The sequence below is a fragment of the Osmia bicornis genome, chromosome 16 (genome assembly GCF_907164935.1).
Source record: "Osmia bicornis bicornis chromosome 16, iOsmBic2.1, whole genome shotgun sequence".
Taxonomy (NCBI): domain Eukaryota; kingdom Metazoa; phylum Arthropoda; class Insecta; order Hymenoptera; family Megachilidae; genus Osmia; species Osmia bicornis.
In genome coordinates this window covers 4,918,693-4,931,227 of record NC_060231.1, presented here as the reverse complement: position 1 = coordinate 4,931,227, position 12,535 = coordinate 4,918,693, and the positions used below count along the sequence as shown (strand labels likewise).

At 42.4% G+C, this 12,535-nt stretch overlaps 1 protein-coding gene across 8 annotated transcripts in view; it reads left to right on the top strand.

The window, feature by feature from the left end:
• Nucleotides 1–12,535, top strand: part of LOC114871505 — a 191,234-nt gene that overhangs the window by 130,215 nt on the left and 48,484 nt on the right. For 7 of the 8 annotated variants that reach the window (XR_003788583.2, XM_029177478.2, XM_029177477.2 and 4 more), the window contains one exon: nucleotides 10,019–10,157. Coding sequence is in view for 7 of the 8 variants with exons in the window: in XM_029177478.2 (XP_029033311.2) it covers nucleotides 10,019–10,157 (139 nt within the window). In the remaining variant the exon portion in view is untranslated. Of the gene's footprint in view, nucleotides 1–9,582; nucleotides 9,655–10,018; nucleotides 10,158–12,535 lie in introns of those variants that run through there. The other variant, XM_046289175.1, reaches the window with a different exon arrangement.

Sequence of the window (12,535 nt, the reverse complement as noted above, 5' to 3'; positions counted from 1 at the left end):
AACAACCAGGCGCGAAAATTATCTGATCTCGTGCCACGGCGAAGCACGAAGCAGGAGGTAGTCGCGTGCATGCGGTTGCGAAGCATTAGACGCCATTCTTGAGAACTTGTTGAAGGTGTTACTGCTCCCCAGCGCCCTCGTGGTATTTTTCGAAAGTCCTAAATTAGTTGCACGCGTTTGCGACGCTTTCATTGCTGTTCCAGCAAACTTTGCCGTGACGATTTACAACTCTCACTAACTCTGTGCAACTAAAATTGGTACTAAAAATTGGGTGGAATAGTAGTGTTGTATATATTAAGACAGACCTAACCTAAACTGTATATAGTGTAACCTATTAAACTTAGTCTAATGTTAAATGCAACATGTGGCTTCCGACCTGAAGTTGTAATCTAAAGTGAGTTGAATTCTAACCGAAACTTAATCTGACATACTTATGGCGCACGTGTCATAAAAGATAGGTGAACGAAAATCATTTAAATCAGGCTTCATCATCTTGTCGTTGGCTTCTGTAGCGATCGTTCGATCGTTCCTTTCAACCACGCGTTAATATTCTCTCTGGTCTAATCGATAATCCCGTCAGTTTCCGGTCTCTGGTTGGCGAGTCGCACGGGTAACCGTGAATGTGGCCGGTGCGCGCGCGTGCACACATAACACTGTACATAAATTACCGGAACAGTCGATGCACTTTACGAGCTGGCCGCAACGTTGCATACACGATAAACAGGCTTTCCGGTTATCTTCGCGGTCTGATGAAACCGGTAAATCGTAAAAGGTGGCCAGCACTGGTCCCGCCTCGGCACTTGGTAATTTTGGATCCCTTAAAAAGCTGGAGGAACTGGGTCATCTGGGCTGTTGCTTTCACTTGTTCTGTTTTATCGAAACGTGAGGCTATTTCATGTTCTTCTGCGTTCTTAAATTCATGACCTGATTTACTTTTTGATATACTGACTCCTAGAATCCGAAACAGTACGAAATCACTGTCCGACCATGTGATAACTGAAATCTGTTTGAACATTTTTAAGAACAATCTTCTGGCTTACCACGAACCATAAAAACCAGAAACATCAATCATAATTGTCTCCCCACGTCTCAACTTATAGACTTCCGGGACACCTACTTCAGCTGATACAGCACCCGCTACCAGCGAACCAATTATAAACGTCCAAAGCATCAATCTCAATTTCCTCCAGACATCTGACCCTCCCGACAAACCGAGCAACCGTTTTCTACCCCTGAATCAGCCAGCTGTTCGGCATCGTACAGCCAGAGCGTATTTGATCGCCTTGGAACCCCTAAATCGGTATATCCCAGCGAGTCGCGACAGAGCACGCTTCCCAATTCGTATTTCCCTCGGTGCACGGCTCTTTCTTGCCACCCTTGTCGCTATATTCCTGCAACGATACGATATCCTAGCCGCTTCCTACCCGTGACGGTGCTTCGTCCTTCAGGACGTCCTGGCTGAGGCTGTCTGGCTGCCACCCCCCGTGTTTACGAAAGGTTTTACGATGTTTGCCGTCCGCGCGGGCCCTTATTGTTGTTTATAACCACGACCGTGCCCCGTGGCGAGGCGCTAATACGTTCGGGCTTAATGAAAGTTGCGGATGGATTTCCAAGAGAGTCGGCCGACGTATTACGCGGGGAATATCACGTTCCCGGTGTTTGGACCTCTCGAATCTGAGACGACGTATGAAGGGAGTAGACTCGCCCGTCCTTTGTTTGAGCTAAAGCCTCATCCAATGGGGCTTGATGCGAGGAGACGATGTAAGTTTGCCGATGTCTTTTCGAGCTGATGGGAAGGTGAATCGATTACCAGAGTGGTGGTGAGCTTTGGTAAAGAGAAACAGAGGGAAATAATAGAGGAAGAGGTAGAACAGACTGATCAGTGAGGTCTGCCTAGCAGGAGCTTACTAGGAGGATAGACCCTGGGAGGATGGACTCATTAGCAAGGCTATCTATGATGTCTGCGCTTTAGTGAAATTGGAAAATGAGAGGACATTTTTGCCCTGGATCTGTTAATGGACTTAACGAGGCTAACTGGCTGGTGCCTACCAGTGGACTTATCAGTGACTACTCAGGATGCGAATGTCTTAGCTATGGGTTCATCAGAAAGGCTACTCAATAAGGACTGTTAGTGGACTCCATCTATAACTTGTCATATGGAATTGAAATGCCCCATCTATCCAACTACAAACGATCTCAATTTAACTTCTCAAACACTTGTCATTTCCACCCCTCTTCCTGAAATTCCAGTTTAGCATCGAAATAACATCAGAATTTCGTAAATTCCCCTTAACAACCGGAGAAAACTCCGGTTTTCCACGAACGATCAAACAATTTCCAGGCTGTAAGCCGGCGCGAATTAAAAAACCACCCCGAAGGAAGAAGCATTCCGTCCCGAACAGCGATATTGCTGGCGGCAAGGAAGAGGCACGCGTTCCCGCTCGCCGGGTTGAACGAAGACTCGCGAGGAATCCGCCGGAAATCTCGTCGAAGCATCACTCGAGGCGCGTATAATTCACGTTTCAACACACAACTCGAGGGTGGAGGCATTTGAATACGCCGTGCCGGGATTCTCTGGCCGCGTTAGCCGTTGAATCCGTGAAATATACAGTTATGGGAGGGGTGCATTATAAAGCGAAGGGTGGGTAGGAGAGGGATAGATAGGCTTCTTTCCCTTTTCGAATTCTCTGCTGGAACTTTATAACGGTCGATTCAGTGTAACTCAAATCAAGCTTAGTTGTTCTTACGATGTTAAATCTTCTGGACATCCCGGCTTATGGGAGAAACAAAATACGAGGGGGATTTATTTTGTTGTATAACTTGGGGTGATGGTTTTGGTTACGGTAAGTGAAATTTTATCACAGTGAGTTGGAATTATAGATCCAATTTGAGAGTATCATTTTTCATTTAAATAAGTTTTGAATTATTTTATGAAATTTTAATGAAACGACGTGACGTCACTTTCAGTGTTTAATACATTATAGTATGAAATTTTATTTTATTATTATCATTTGGTGTTGCTAAACCAATTACACGGAGAGCATGTTGCATGATAGATGAACGAAATTTTCATTCGCTTTTCACCTTTTCGTTCTCGGTCAGCTATTACCTTCGTTAATTGTCATTAATTATGTCAATAAGTGGTAACGTGCACTTCTGATTGACCGGTTAAGTGGACGTCAATGAAATAGAGATTCTTTCTCGTCGCTTAAAGGTGTTAATCCACTTTCCGTTTTTAGTTAACTAATTTTTATTCAATCAAACCTATTATACATTTAATTCAACAACAATTTACAATGTTCTCTCTTTCAACAATCAATTCTACACTGAAAACAGCTTTCCAATCCTTCCTTCGCTCCCAGGGGCACCTGCAACGCGTAACTAAATCGTTCTCTCCCCCAAATCAACCCCATCACGTTACAGGGGCCAATTAATCCCCATTAAAACTCACTGAAATCCGATTCAGCAACAGCAGTCGATCGTACGAGTTGAGCACATCTGCCGATCCTAAAGAGGGTGGCGCCAGGGTGGAACGACGAGGGGTGGGAGGGCCTCGGTCGAGTAGGGGTATCATTGAATCCTGAAATATTAAAATGTAGTGACGGGGTGCGTACAATGTTACCCCTGCCAGATATCCAGAGGGGTGGAAACGACGCTGGCGGAAATACAGCAGATATTGAAAACGCCACCCCCGCCCCTTCACAATTCACCGTGTCTATGGTGAGGCCGTATACGGAGAGAGGAGAAAAATTTCAACCGTACAATGTGGTAGACGGTGAAACGAAAATCGCCTACAGCCTTATTAATACGCCACAAATTCGTGCGTGTGGGTGGAGGGCGGAGGGGTAGCTGGTTGGATGCGTTGCAAACTTGTACAGGATGTTGAAAACATGATGGTCATAGTTGGACTTAGGGTCCAGCTACTAAAGTGTTACTATCCTGAATTAAAATTCTGAGTGATTTGATACCAAATTACTTAAACTATAGTTCGACAACTTCTACTTATTAATGTTTAAAGGATATGAATGTCTATTGACCTCAGGTCTCTATGTATGAACCTTCTAGATAAGTGACTGCAGTGTTTCTTGCAAATGGGGCTCCAAAAATTGCACCATCTTCCCTTACCAACCTCACTGACCGGAAGATTTACTCGCGTGCAGCCCACCCCTAACACCCCATAACCATCCTCCGCCACGGAATAAGCGTTTCCACCTTAACTCTTCCTCAACAAGTAGCTGGGTGTGGTTTCCACGCTTTAGCTACCAGCGAGTACAAGGGGTGAAGGATTTGCTTGTGTATTTAATTTCCGCCGAAACGAATCGGATCGCTGGCGCGTGGAATTCTGGAGAAGGGGGTGAATGCGAGGGTGAGCGGGGGAGGATGGAAGCCGGGAAAACGAAGAAGAAGTTGCACAATCGCTTTGGAGAGCGTCGAATCGAATCTAGCAACAGCTTTCAGCGTTGCTTATTCGCCTGTATACATTTCTCTATCTCAATTTATAATGCAGTCCCGAGACGAGATGAGATCTCCGCGAACGGAAAATGGTTTTTCCTCGGAGAAGAACCGCCCTGACTTACATGGCCACTCGTTTCGACGGATCGATTCATGAGATTTCGTCAAAACTCGTATTTAGTTAAAATGATTTTGATATTTTTGATAATTGTTGAAACATTTTTTACACATCATTGAATTGAAGCTTCCATAATTCCTATGGTTGTTCGAATGTTTTTAGTACTTTTACTGGATATTTAAATGTTCTTGAGTTAATGAGTCGATTACTTTTTAAGTTAATTCAAACCTAACCGAAAAGAGGGTGGATGGCGAACGCGGCGAGGAGTAACGTGTGTACAGATTAAATAGTTTCACGCCAGGACGAGATTGCAATGCGGGAAGAGGGTATTTTTATTTCGCTATCGCATTTTTACCCCCATAGGGAATCCATTTGGTTTGTTTGCGCAGCTATTGAGCGATCTGCTTGCGTGACGTGTAATTACTTCGTAAATATTCCACCTTTGCTGTATTTTTAGAGTTAATGTGGCTTTGATTTGTTTAACAGTGACAAGAGGTGTTCAATTGTTTGCAGATTGAATTTTTCAAAAACGAAATGAAAATTTCTAGCGTCATGTTGTTGGAGCATTCATTCCATAAAAGTTACTCGATAAAACGTCGAAACAAGTTTCGTTTAGAAATATCCAGATGCAAATACTAAAATCGGAAAAAAAGCAATTTTTATAGCTATAAAAAATAATAAAAATTATCTATGGAACACCCTGTACAATATACTAACAGTGCTTTGCCGAAGAAAAAACAAAAGCTTCCCCATGTTGCAGGGACTATTAAAAAAAGCACGCACTGTACCCTTTCAAAACAAATTGAAAAGGATTCCCATACATGTTGACCCATTCGCATGCTATTAAAAAAAAATACAACATGCTTCTGTACCTTTTTGGGCAAAAAACAGACAAAAAATTCTGACAAATTAACACGCGATGCCATGGACAATCCCCGCGAACCATTCCATCATCCAGGAACGAAAACATCACGACCTACATTCCATTACAGTTTCATAGTGCAAAAAAAGGAAGACAGAACAAAAAAAAAAACCGAACCAATTCCTCCATTGGGAAAAGAGTCTCCCCTGCATCTGAAAGTGCACGCTTTCGAGGGTGATGAATGGCGAGCGGGATCATTAGCTAATTGTAAGTTCAGCCAGGCCAAGTGCAGCTCAGAATTCACCCCCGTAAGTTGAAGCAAGTCTTCAGCATGAGAATCGAGCGTCGAGCAACGATGGCTATAGAGTACCTAACCTAAATCTAACCGAAACCTAAATTCCTTTGAATTGAAGGAAGATTTCAGTAGGAAAATTGATCGCGGGTAGCGATAGCTTGTCGTAAAGCAGAGGAATTAATCCAAACCTAACCTCAATCTAATCTTCATAAACTTAAACAAAGAATAGAAAATTTTAAGACGTTTGATACTTTCTTGAAGATAAAAAATAAGATCACCTCTTCTAAATGAACCAATAAAGGTTTTTGTTGCGATTTTTTAGGTTATGATTCAACCTAACCTAAACCTGAATTTGAATTCAGCCATTTTGTTTCCAAATTTCACGTCTTTCCGAAATTTTTCTATAAATCTAATTAAGACCACGAAGACACTTCAAGGTATCGAATCTCTCCGATCGATCCCGACCGAAATCTTTTCCCGTTCAGCGTCGATTTTCCCAACATCCCCGTAGAATATTAAATCAATCCATGGACCGCGATGGAAAGATGGATTTCGACCAGACGAATTAATCGCTCGTCATCGCCATTAAAAAATGGATTATCGAAAGAGAGAGAGTATCCCATGCCGTCTGGAAGAGTCTGCCTGGAGATTACCAATCTCGCTGGTCCTATCGAAAAAAAAGACCTTGGAACATGCACCGATGATTTCCGAGCGAAGGCTGCTCCATCGAGTTCCCTCGATTTAATTCGATTTTCATGTATATCTTGGGTCCAGGCTGGCTCTTCTCGGAAAATGATCGGGTTTCAGCGAGGAATAACTTGATTAAAATAATCTATCACCCGACCAGTGACAAGGGTGATTGGCTATCCGAGTTAAATATGATGGAGCGATCACTTTTCCATACACACACACACATGTCCACTACTTTTTTCCCTACCAGCCTGCCAGTTGGTTTCATCCTGTCCTCTCTTTTTCCCTTTCTATGTCGACTCTGAGTATCGACAGAGGTAAATTGATTGGTAATATGTGGCCACCGGCCGTCAGGCTATCTCCGTGACATTTACCAACGGAAATGCCTCGTTTTTCCGATATCCGAGGCCGAAAGAGCCGCTGAAAGGGCTTTTACTGGAGGAAATGAATATTACACCGGTAGGTACCGTAACCGGGCACTCGGGATCAGATGATATTACACAGTCGCGCAGAGGGCTGGACGAATCAACAAGGGTCTGGAATAGCGGCGAATGTGTCGTACGAGATTCAGATCTCGCGATACACAAACCTGTCGGTGAATACAGGTTGCGATATCGTCCGAGGAATGGGGCCACTTTTGATAGGTAATTGACGCTCGTTTTGCGGGGAATATCTGCGAAGCAATTTTCTAGGTCCTCTTACTGTTTGTCCTGGGGAAGTTTTGAAGGTAGTAGAAGTCATATTTTTATTTAGCCATATTTTGCTACTTGAGTCAGTACTAGTACTCAAGTCATTATTGGCACTTGAGTTAGTATCAGTCTAAAGAATTACTGTCTAAAGATCTTCATCAAGCTGATTGCTTCAGAAGTAATTCACCTGAAAGTTTCTCCCCTATCTCCAAGCATTTCCTCGCCGCTTCCTTTCAATTCCTTCTAATTTTCCCAAAATCGTTTCTGTGATCTTTATGGCAAAGGTCACGACACACGCAGGGACAATGCGTGCTGTACAGTTTTTAAAACCAACTAACCTTCATTCAAGCGAATACACGTAGACCGTCTTGTAATTACGAGACCCTGAGGACTCGTAAAATTGTAGACGATGCGTGCGATTCAGCGTTTTATTCGCTGAGGGGAAGTTTTGTATTAGGGGATGTTCCTGGAAGATGTTGCAAGCATGTTAGTAATTTTTGACACGTGATAGCCTCGTTATTTTCTGGAAATTGGCCCCGCAGACGGAAAGGTGATTATTGTTTCTTCGTTATAATTCTTTATTATATAAATAGTACAACTTTATTCTTCTTTTGTAAAAAGTAACCCAAACTCATTAGTGAGATTGAAGAATTGTTTAACTAATTTACTTATGATCACCCTAGAACAGCAGCAAGCATCACGTACATAGTTTTCTACCCTCAACAAAATTCTAGAACGTACACGAAAAGTTACCCCAACTGTCGTAGGGTATGAACACTAGGCATGAGCAACGTTATTAAAACAGAAAGTATTACTTTCCCCTACGGTAGGAGGAATTATCCTTACCTACCGGTGTCCTTTTAAGCTACCTCCTACCGAAATGGCCAGCGGCTTCGAGGTACAGTAATTAATTAGTAATTATATCAGCAGGGGCGAAAAAGTCAAGCCACCAGGCTACGATGTCGAAACTCACCCCGATAACTTCTGCTTTCTGACCTAACTCCAATTTCTGCTAATTATATCGCGACTGGCTACTTTCCATCCCTCCTTGGCCCCCTTTTCTCACCACTTTTCTTGCCAGCACTGTCGAGCCTGGATAATATCATACACAACGAGGGGTAGTTAGGGCTACTTCGTAAGATGATAGCTTTCTTTGTTCTGTCTTGATGGGGATCTTTATTTGGAGAGATTAAGGGATGAAAGAAACTCCGTAATACCATTTTCTTTCACCGAACATTTACCACAACAGATTCTATCTGAAATCATTAAACTCCATCGTGTATAAAAATTATCCCCTTCACCCTTTTTAACCCACAAGAAACACTAATTTAGTACGTTCACCGCGAAACGAGTTCAAAAAGCGACAAACATGTACATCGTCCAAAGATTAAGAAAGAGAAAAACCTGAGGAAAGCCCATAAACGTCCTCATCCAAGGAACAAGAAAATCGAGTCACGAGCTCTCAAGAAAATACACGTCGTAAGACCGCGACATTATAAAACGATGACGATAATGGTCGACGAAAGCATGCCACGGTTCGCTGAACCCGGAACAGCCGTTTCCTCTCGTCCTTTTAAACAATTGGAACGAGTTTGCAGGCTTTGCTTCAGTTCGAGCAACGACGAAAGCTACAGAAATCCCGGGATTCTAGGAATATTAACTGGAAAGGGTGTAGCCGAACATTCGTGGAATGGCTGCTACCAAAAGCTAACCACACTATAATTATGTATCCTAACTAGTTTGGCAAACGTACTATACACAAAATATAAAGATCGTAAGCTGATAAATTGTACAGTCATTACGTTTGCAAAGTGTACTGTCTTTTTGTCGAGTACTGTAATTGAGGTTACGTCTGACTTTGAGGTTAGGTTTGAGTTTTTAGCGGTTGACAATAACCTTCCAAGAATGCGGTACTTTCCTGAACTGATGAAGATGGTCCAACTACATAAAATAAATTAAATTTCTGCCGCAGACCTGTAAAAACGCAGAATCTTCTTAAGAAGATCGGATTATCAGTTGAAGGAGGTTCAACCCATCCTCTTTTGTAGAAACCTGGGATTACTAGGAAGTGACGAGTCGCGATTAAGCATTGTTTGTCGACGGAGCATTTTGCATTTAATAAGTCCAGGCATTCGGGAATCCTGGATGGAATCTCCTCGCGATTCCTCGCTAGTATAATCCATCCTCCCGGCTAGTTGTATTTTTGTTTTCCACCGTTACTTCAGGGGGTTATTGCGAACCAGATGGGGGGGAATATTATTGCCGTGGCGCGCGTGCATTAAGATGATTTGCGTCCCTCATCCCCTACCTCGTTCCACCCTTGTTCGAGGTGAATGGATGAACGCGCGGTTCCTCGAGCGGAACAGCTCGTTTCCGCGCGATTTACGACTGCACCTCGCAAGATTTTTCGAGATCCGATCCTCCGAACTGGGTTACAGGGACGTTAACGTGTTAGTAGGTTCAAATGAGGGTCTAATAGGGATCCAGCTGCACGGCAGGATGTATGAAGGTGGTGAGGTAACATATGTTGGGAAATATCTGTGAACAGGTTAGATTTTTTCCTAAAACCTGATAAAGAATATTGTTATATTTATCGATACAGGGAAATATCAACATCCTTCATTTGCACTGGAGAGGTTAAGTAACCTAACCTCAACAACCATACCAAAGTGGCAAAAACTGATGAAACAATATCCAAATCCTATCACAGCATCGAAAATTCTCTCTAACTCTGAAAAAAAAAGAACCGATCGATCCTTGTTTACACAAACCACCCCGTTCGGTTTGAATATTCTATATCTCGGGTCATATATGTATATATATATATCATGCCTTTATTTATCCAGCAACCTTTGGCCAGATGAAAAAAATGTAAAACCCTCCCCCCTTCTACGGGGGTCGGTGTGTTGCAGGCTGTGAGTTTCCGGCGCAATGGAACGGCCACTGGTTTCAATCGGGGAATCAGGGGTTGGTGACAGTGAACGGATCCATGATGACCAGCAAGGGCCGCTGCATCGAGACCAAAGACGACAAGTTCCTCATTCATGACACGTGAGTCTCGTTTGAATTGCAAGTGAGATATGTATATCGCCGGTCCCGTCGATATGAAACGATGCATGGATCGTATTTCATCCTTTTATCCGCGCCGCCATCCCCACCCACCCTCCGCCTCCTTCATACCTCGACTCTGGTTTCGAGTTTGAGCTTTTATTAATTAACTGCACCCTTCGATGCTTTCGACCCTCTGTGACAAAGCACCTCGGGGCTAGGCGTGCCAGTGAAAGGGGTGTATAAAACGTTTCCTAAAACGAAGGGGAGGGATGAAGTTTCGAGATTCAGAAACGATCCTCGAGAGGGGTGCGTATGTTACGTTGCTTGTAATGTTATGATGGATACTGATATCTCTTTAGCAGGGAATTTAAAATATTTGGGGTGAAAGGAGAAGCTTCTTTTTTTAACGGAGGGGGTTGAAAACTCGTCTTTTTGACGAGTTCCGAATAGAATTTGAAATTCTTTCAAGGATGGTAGATTTAGAAATTAATAGTCCTTGATTACTGAATTTTTTAAACGAAAGATTCTTTTAGTTGGTCGATTTTTAAGTCATTTAAAAAGCAGGAAGAGCGTCAGAAAAGTGTCGTGAAACGTTTACGAGGAAAGAGATCTTTATGGAAGTCTTTAAAATGTATCAAACGAAATTATTTATCAGAATTTCGTTTATTTGTCAGCGTTCATAAGACATTCAGTCGCGGGATGAAAGTCGAACAAAGTAGCACAGCGAACGATAAGAAACGACCGAGATGAGGATCCTTTATTCCGTTTCGTTTTATCTTTCGCTCGGTGAGATTCTTATATTCCTCGGTAGTGACCTTAATATCCACGCTGAAGAAGAATGAGAAGACGTTAGAGGATCATTTCGTGCGCTTTACGAAAATTCTATTTTGTCAGTATCGTCGCTCCCCGCCATTTTACAATGGATGGAGTTCAACGATGAAAGATCAACCGGCCAGATGAAACCATAAAAGCATGCCAAAACGGTCGTTTCCTGTACGCGAAAATTCTCTTCATTTCTTGAAAATGACAAAGTTTGCAAAGTTTCAAACTTGGAGAGCTTAGAAGTTACGAAATTTGAAAATCTCGAGGGTAAAAATTTTGATAACCTGATTAAGCTGGTATCTAAAAAAATTTATAAAGTTAGTAATTTGAAATTCGGACGCTTTGGGCGCGCGAGAAATCACTTGAAAATTCAGAAGATCGAGGTATCACATCAGTCAGTAACAAACCCAATCGAATCTCGCTGATGCTACTTCGTCAGCTAGCCTCGGCATCATTGACATGCAAATGAGAGAAGAAAATTGACGAGCAAGCGTGTAGAAACGAGCGGAGACAAAACGGAGAAGCGAACGGGGAAAAGTTGAAGGAGGACAAGATAGCCGTGGGTATCCTGGCAAAGTTCAGAGTTAAGTTTTAATTAATGTAATGGAGAGTAGCCCGTGATTAGCCTTCCAATCAGGGTGCTCCTCTTTTCGAGGATGCTGCCCTGGCGTGAAGGCAAAGAGGACGTTGTGAGAGGAATGTCCTTTTGCGAACTGAACTGTCCAAACGAGGCTGAAGCTGGCAAATGGGCCAATCGACATTAAGATTCTTTGATTCGGCGATGAAAAGTGATGAGAAGAAGTCAGGCAAATGAGATTCAACGCTAATTCAGTGTTTAGTAACCTCATCAGGATAGCCTCTTCACTTATTGTCCATTTTTAATTGGTATAGTCATGTTTCCTTAAAATAAAATATGATTTTATCAATTTTTTTGAGGTTAGAATGAGTTGAACCACTCTGTTTAAAGGCTTACGCTATATCCCCACTCGGGGGGGGGGTAGAGTGCTTCGAAAAACATAACCTCAATAAGCTCTGAGTCCTTGACAACAAGAGGACAAATACTATTTTCAAGGTTTTTCGTTAATTGAAGCTCCATTATCGATTTGCTGGAAAACCCTCAACGGTAGTTAAAAACAGAATCAAAGTTGCTTATCCCGGTTCAACTTACAGCCATGCTTCTATAGAAACTTCATTACGATTAAAATTAAACTACAAAATTGCTTGCTGGAATTTCAGTGCAATTCCCCGTTCACGGTGAATTTTCTAAACATTTCCGCTTCGATTCTGCGCGAATTCTAATTAACTCTCAGCCCGGGCACAATCAATTATCGAGCAACGTAACAAATCGTCGAGTTTCCGAAACTTTCGCTGTATTAAAATCTGATATCGAACCAATATTGCTGAACAAACTATACGCTAACTTTAAAACCTATATGTATATACGTAATCTAACCTCACTTTTATGTATATAGTTATTTCATACAAATATCTAATTATAACTATATTAATAATATTAATTAAAGCCAATGCGTAACGAATTGATTCATCTGAAAGAA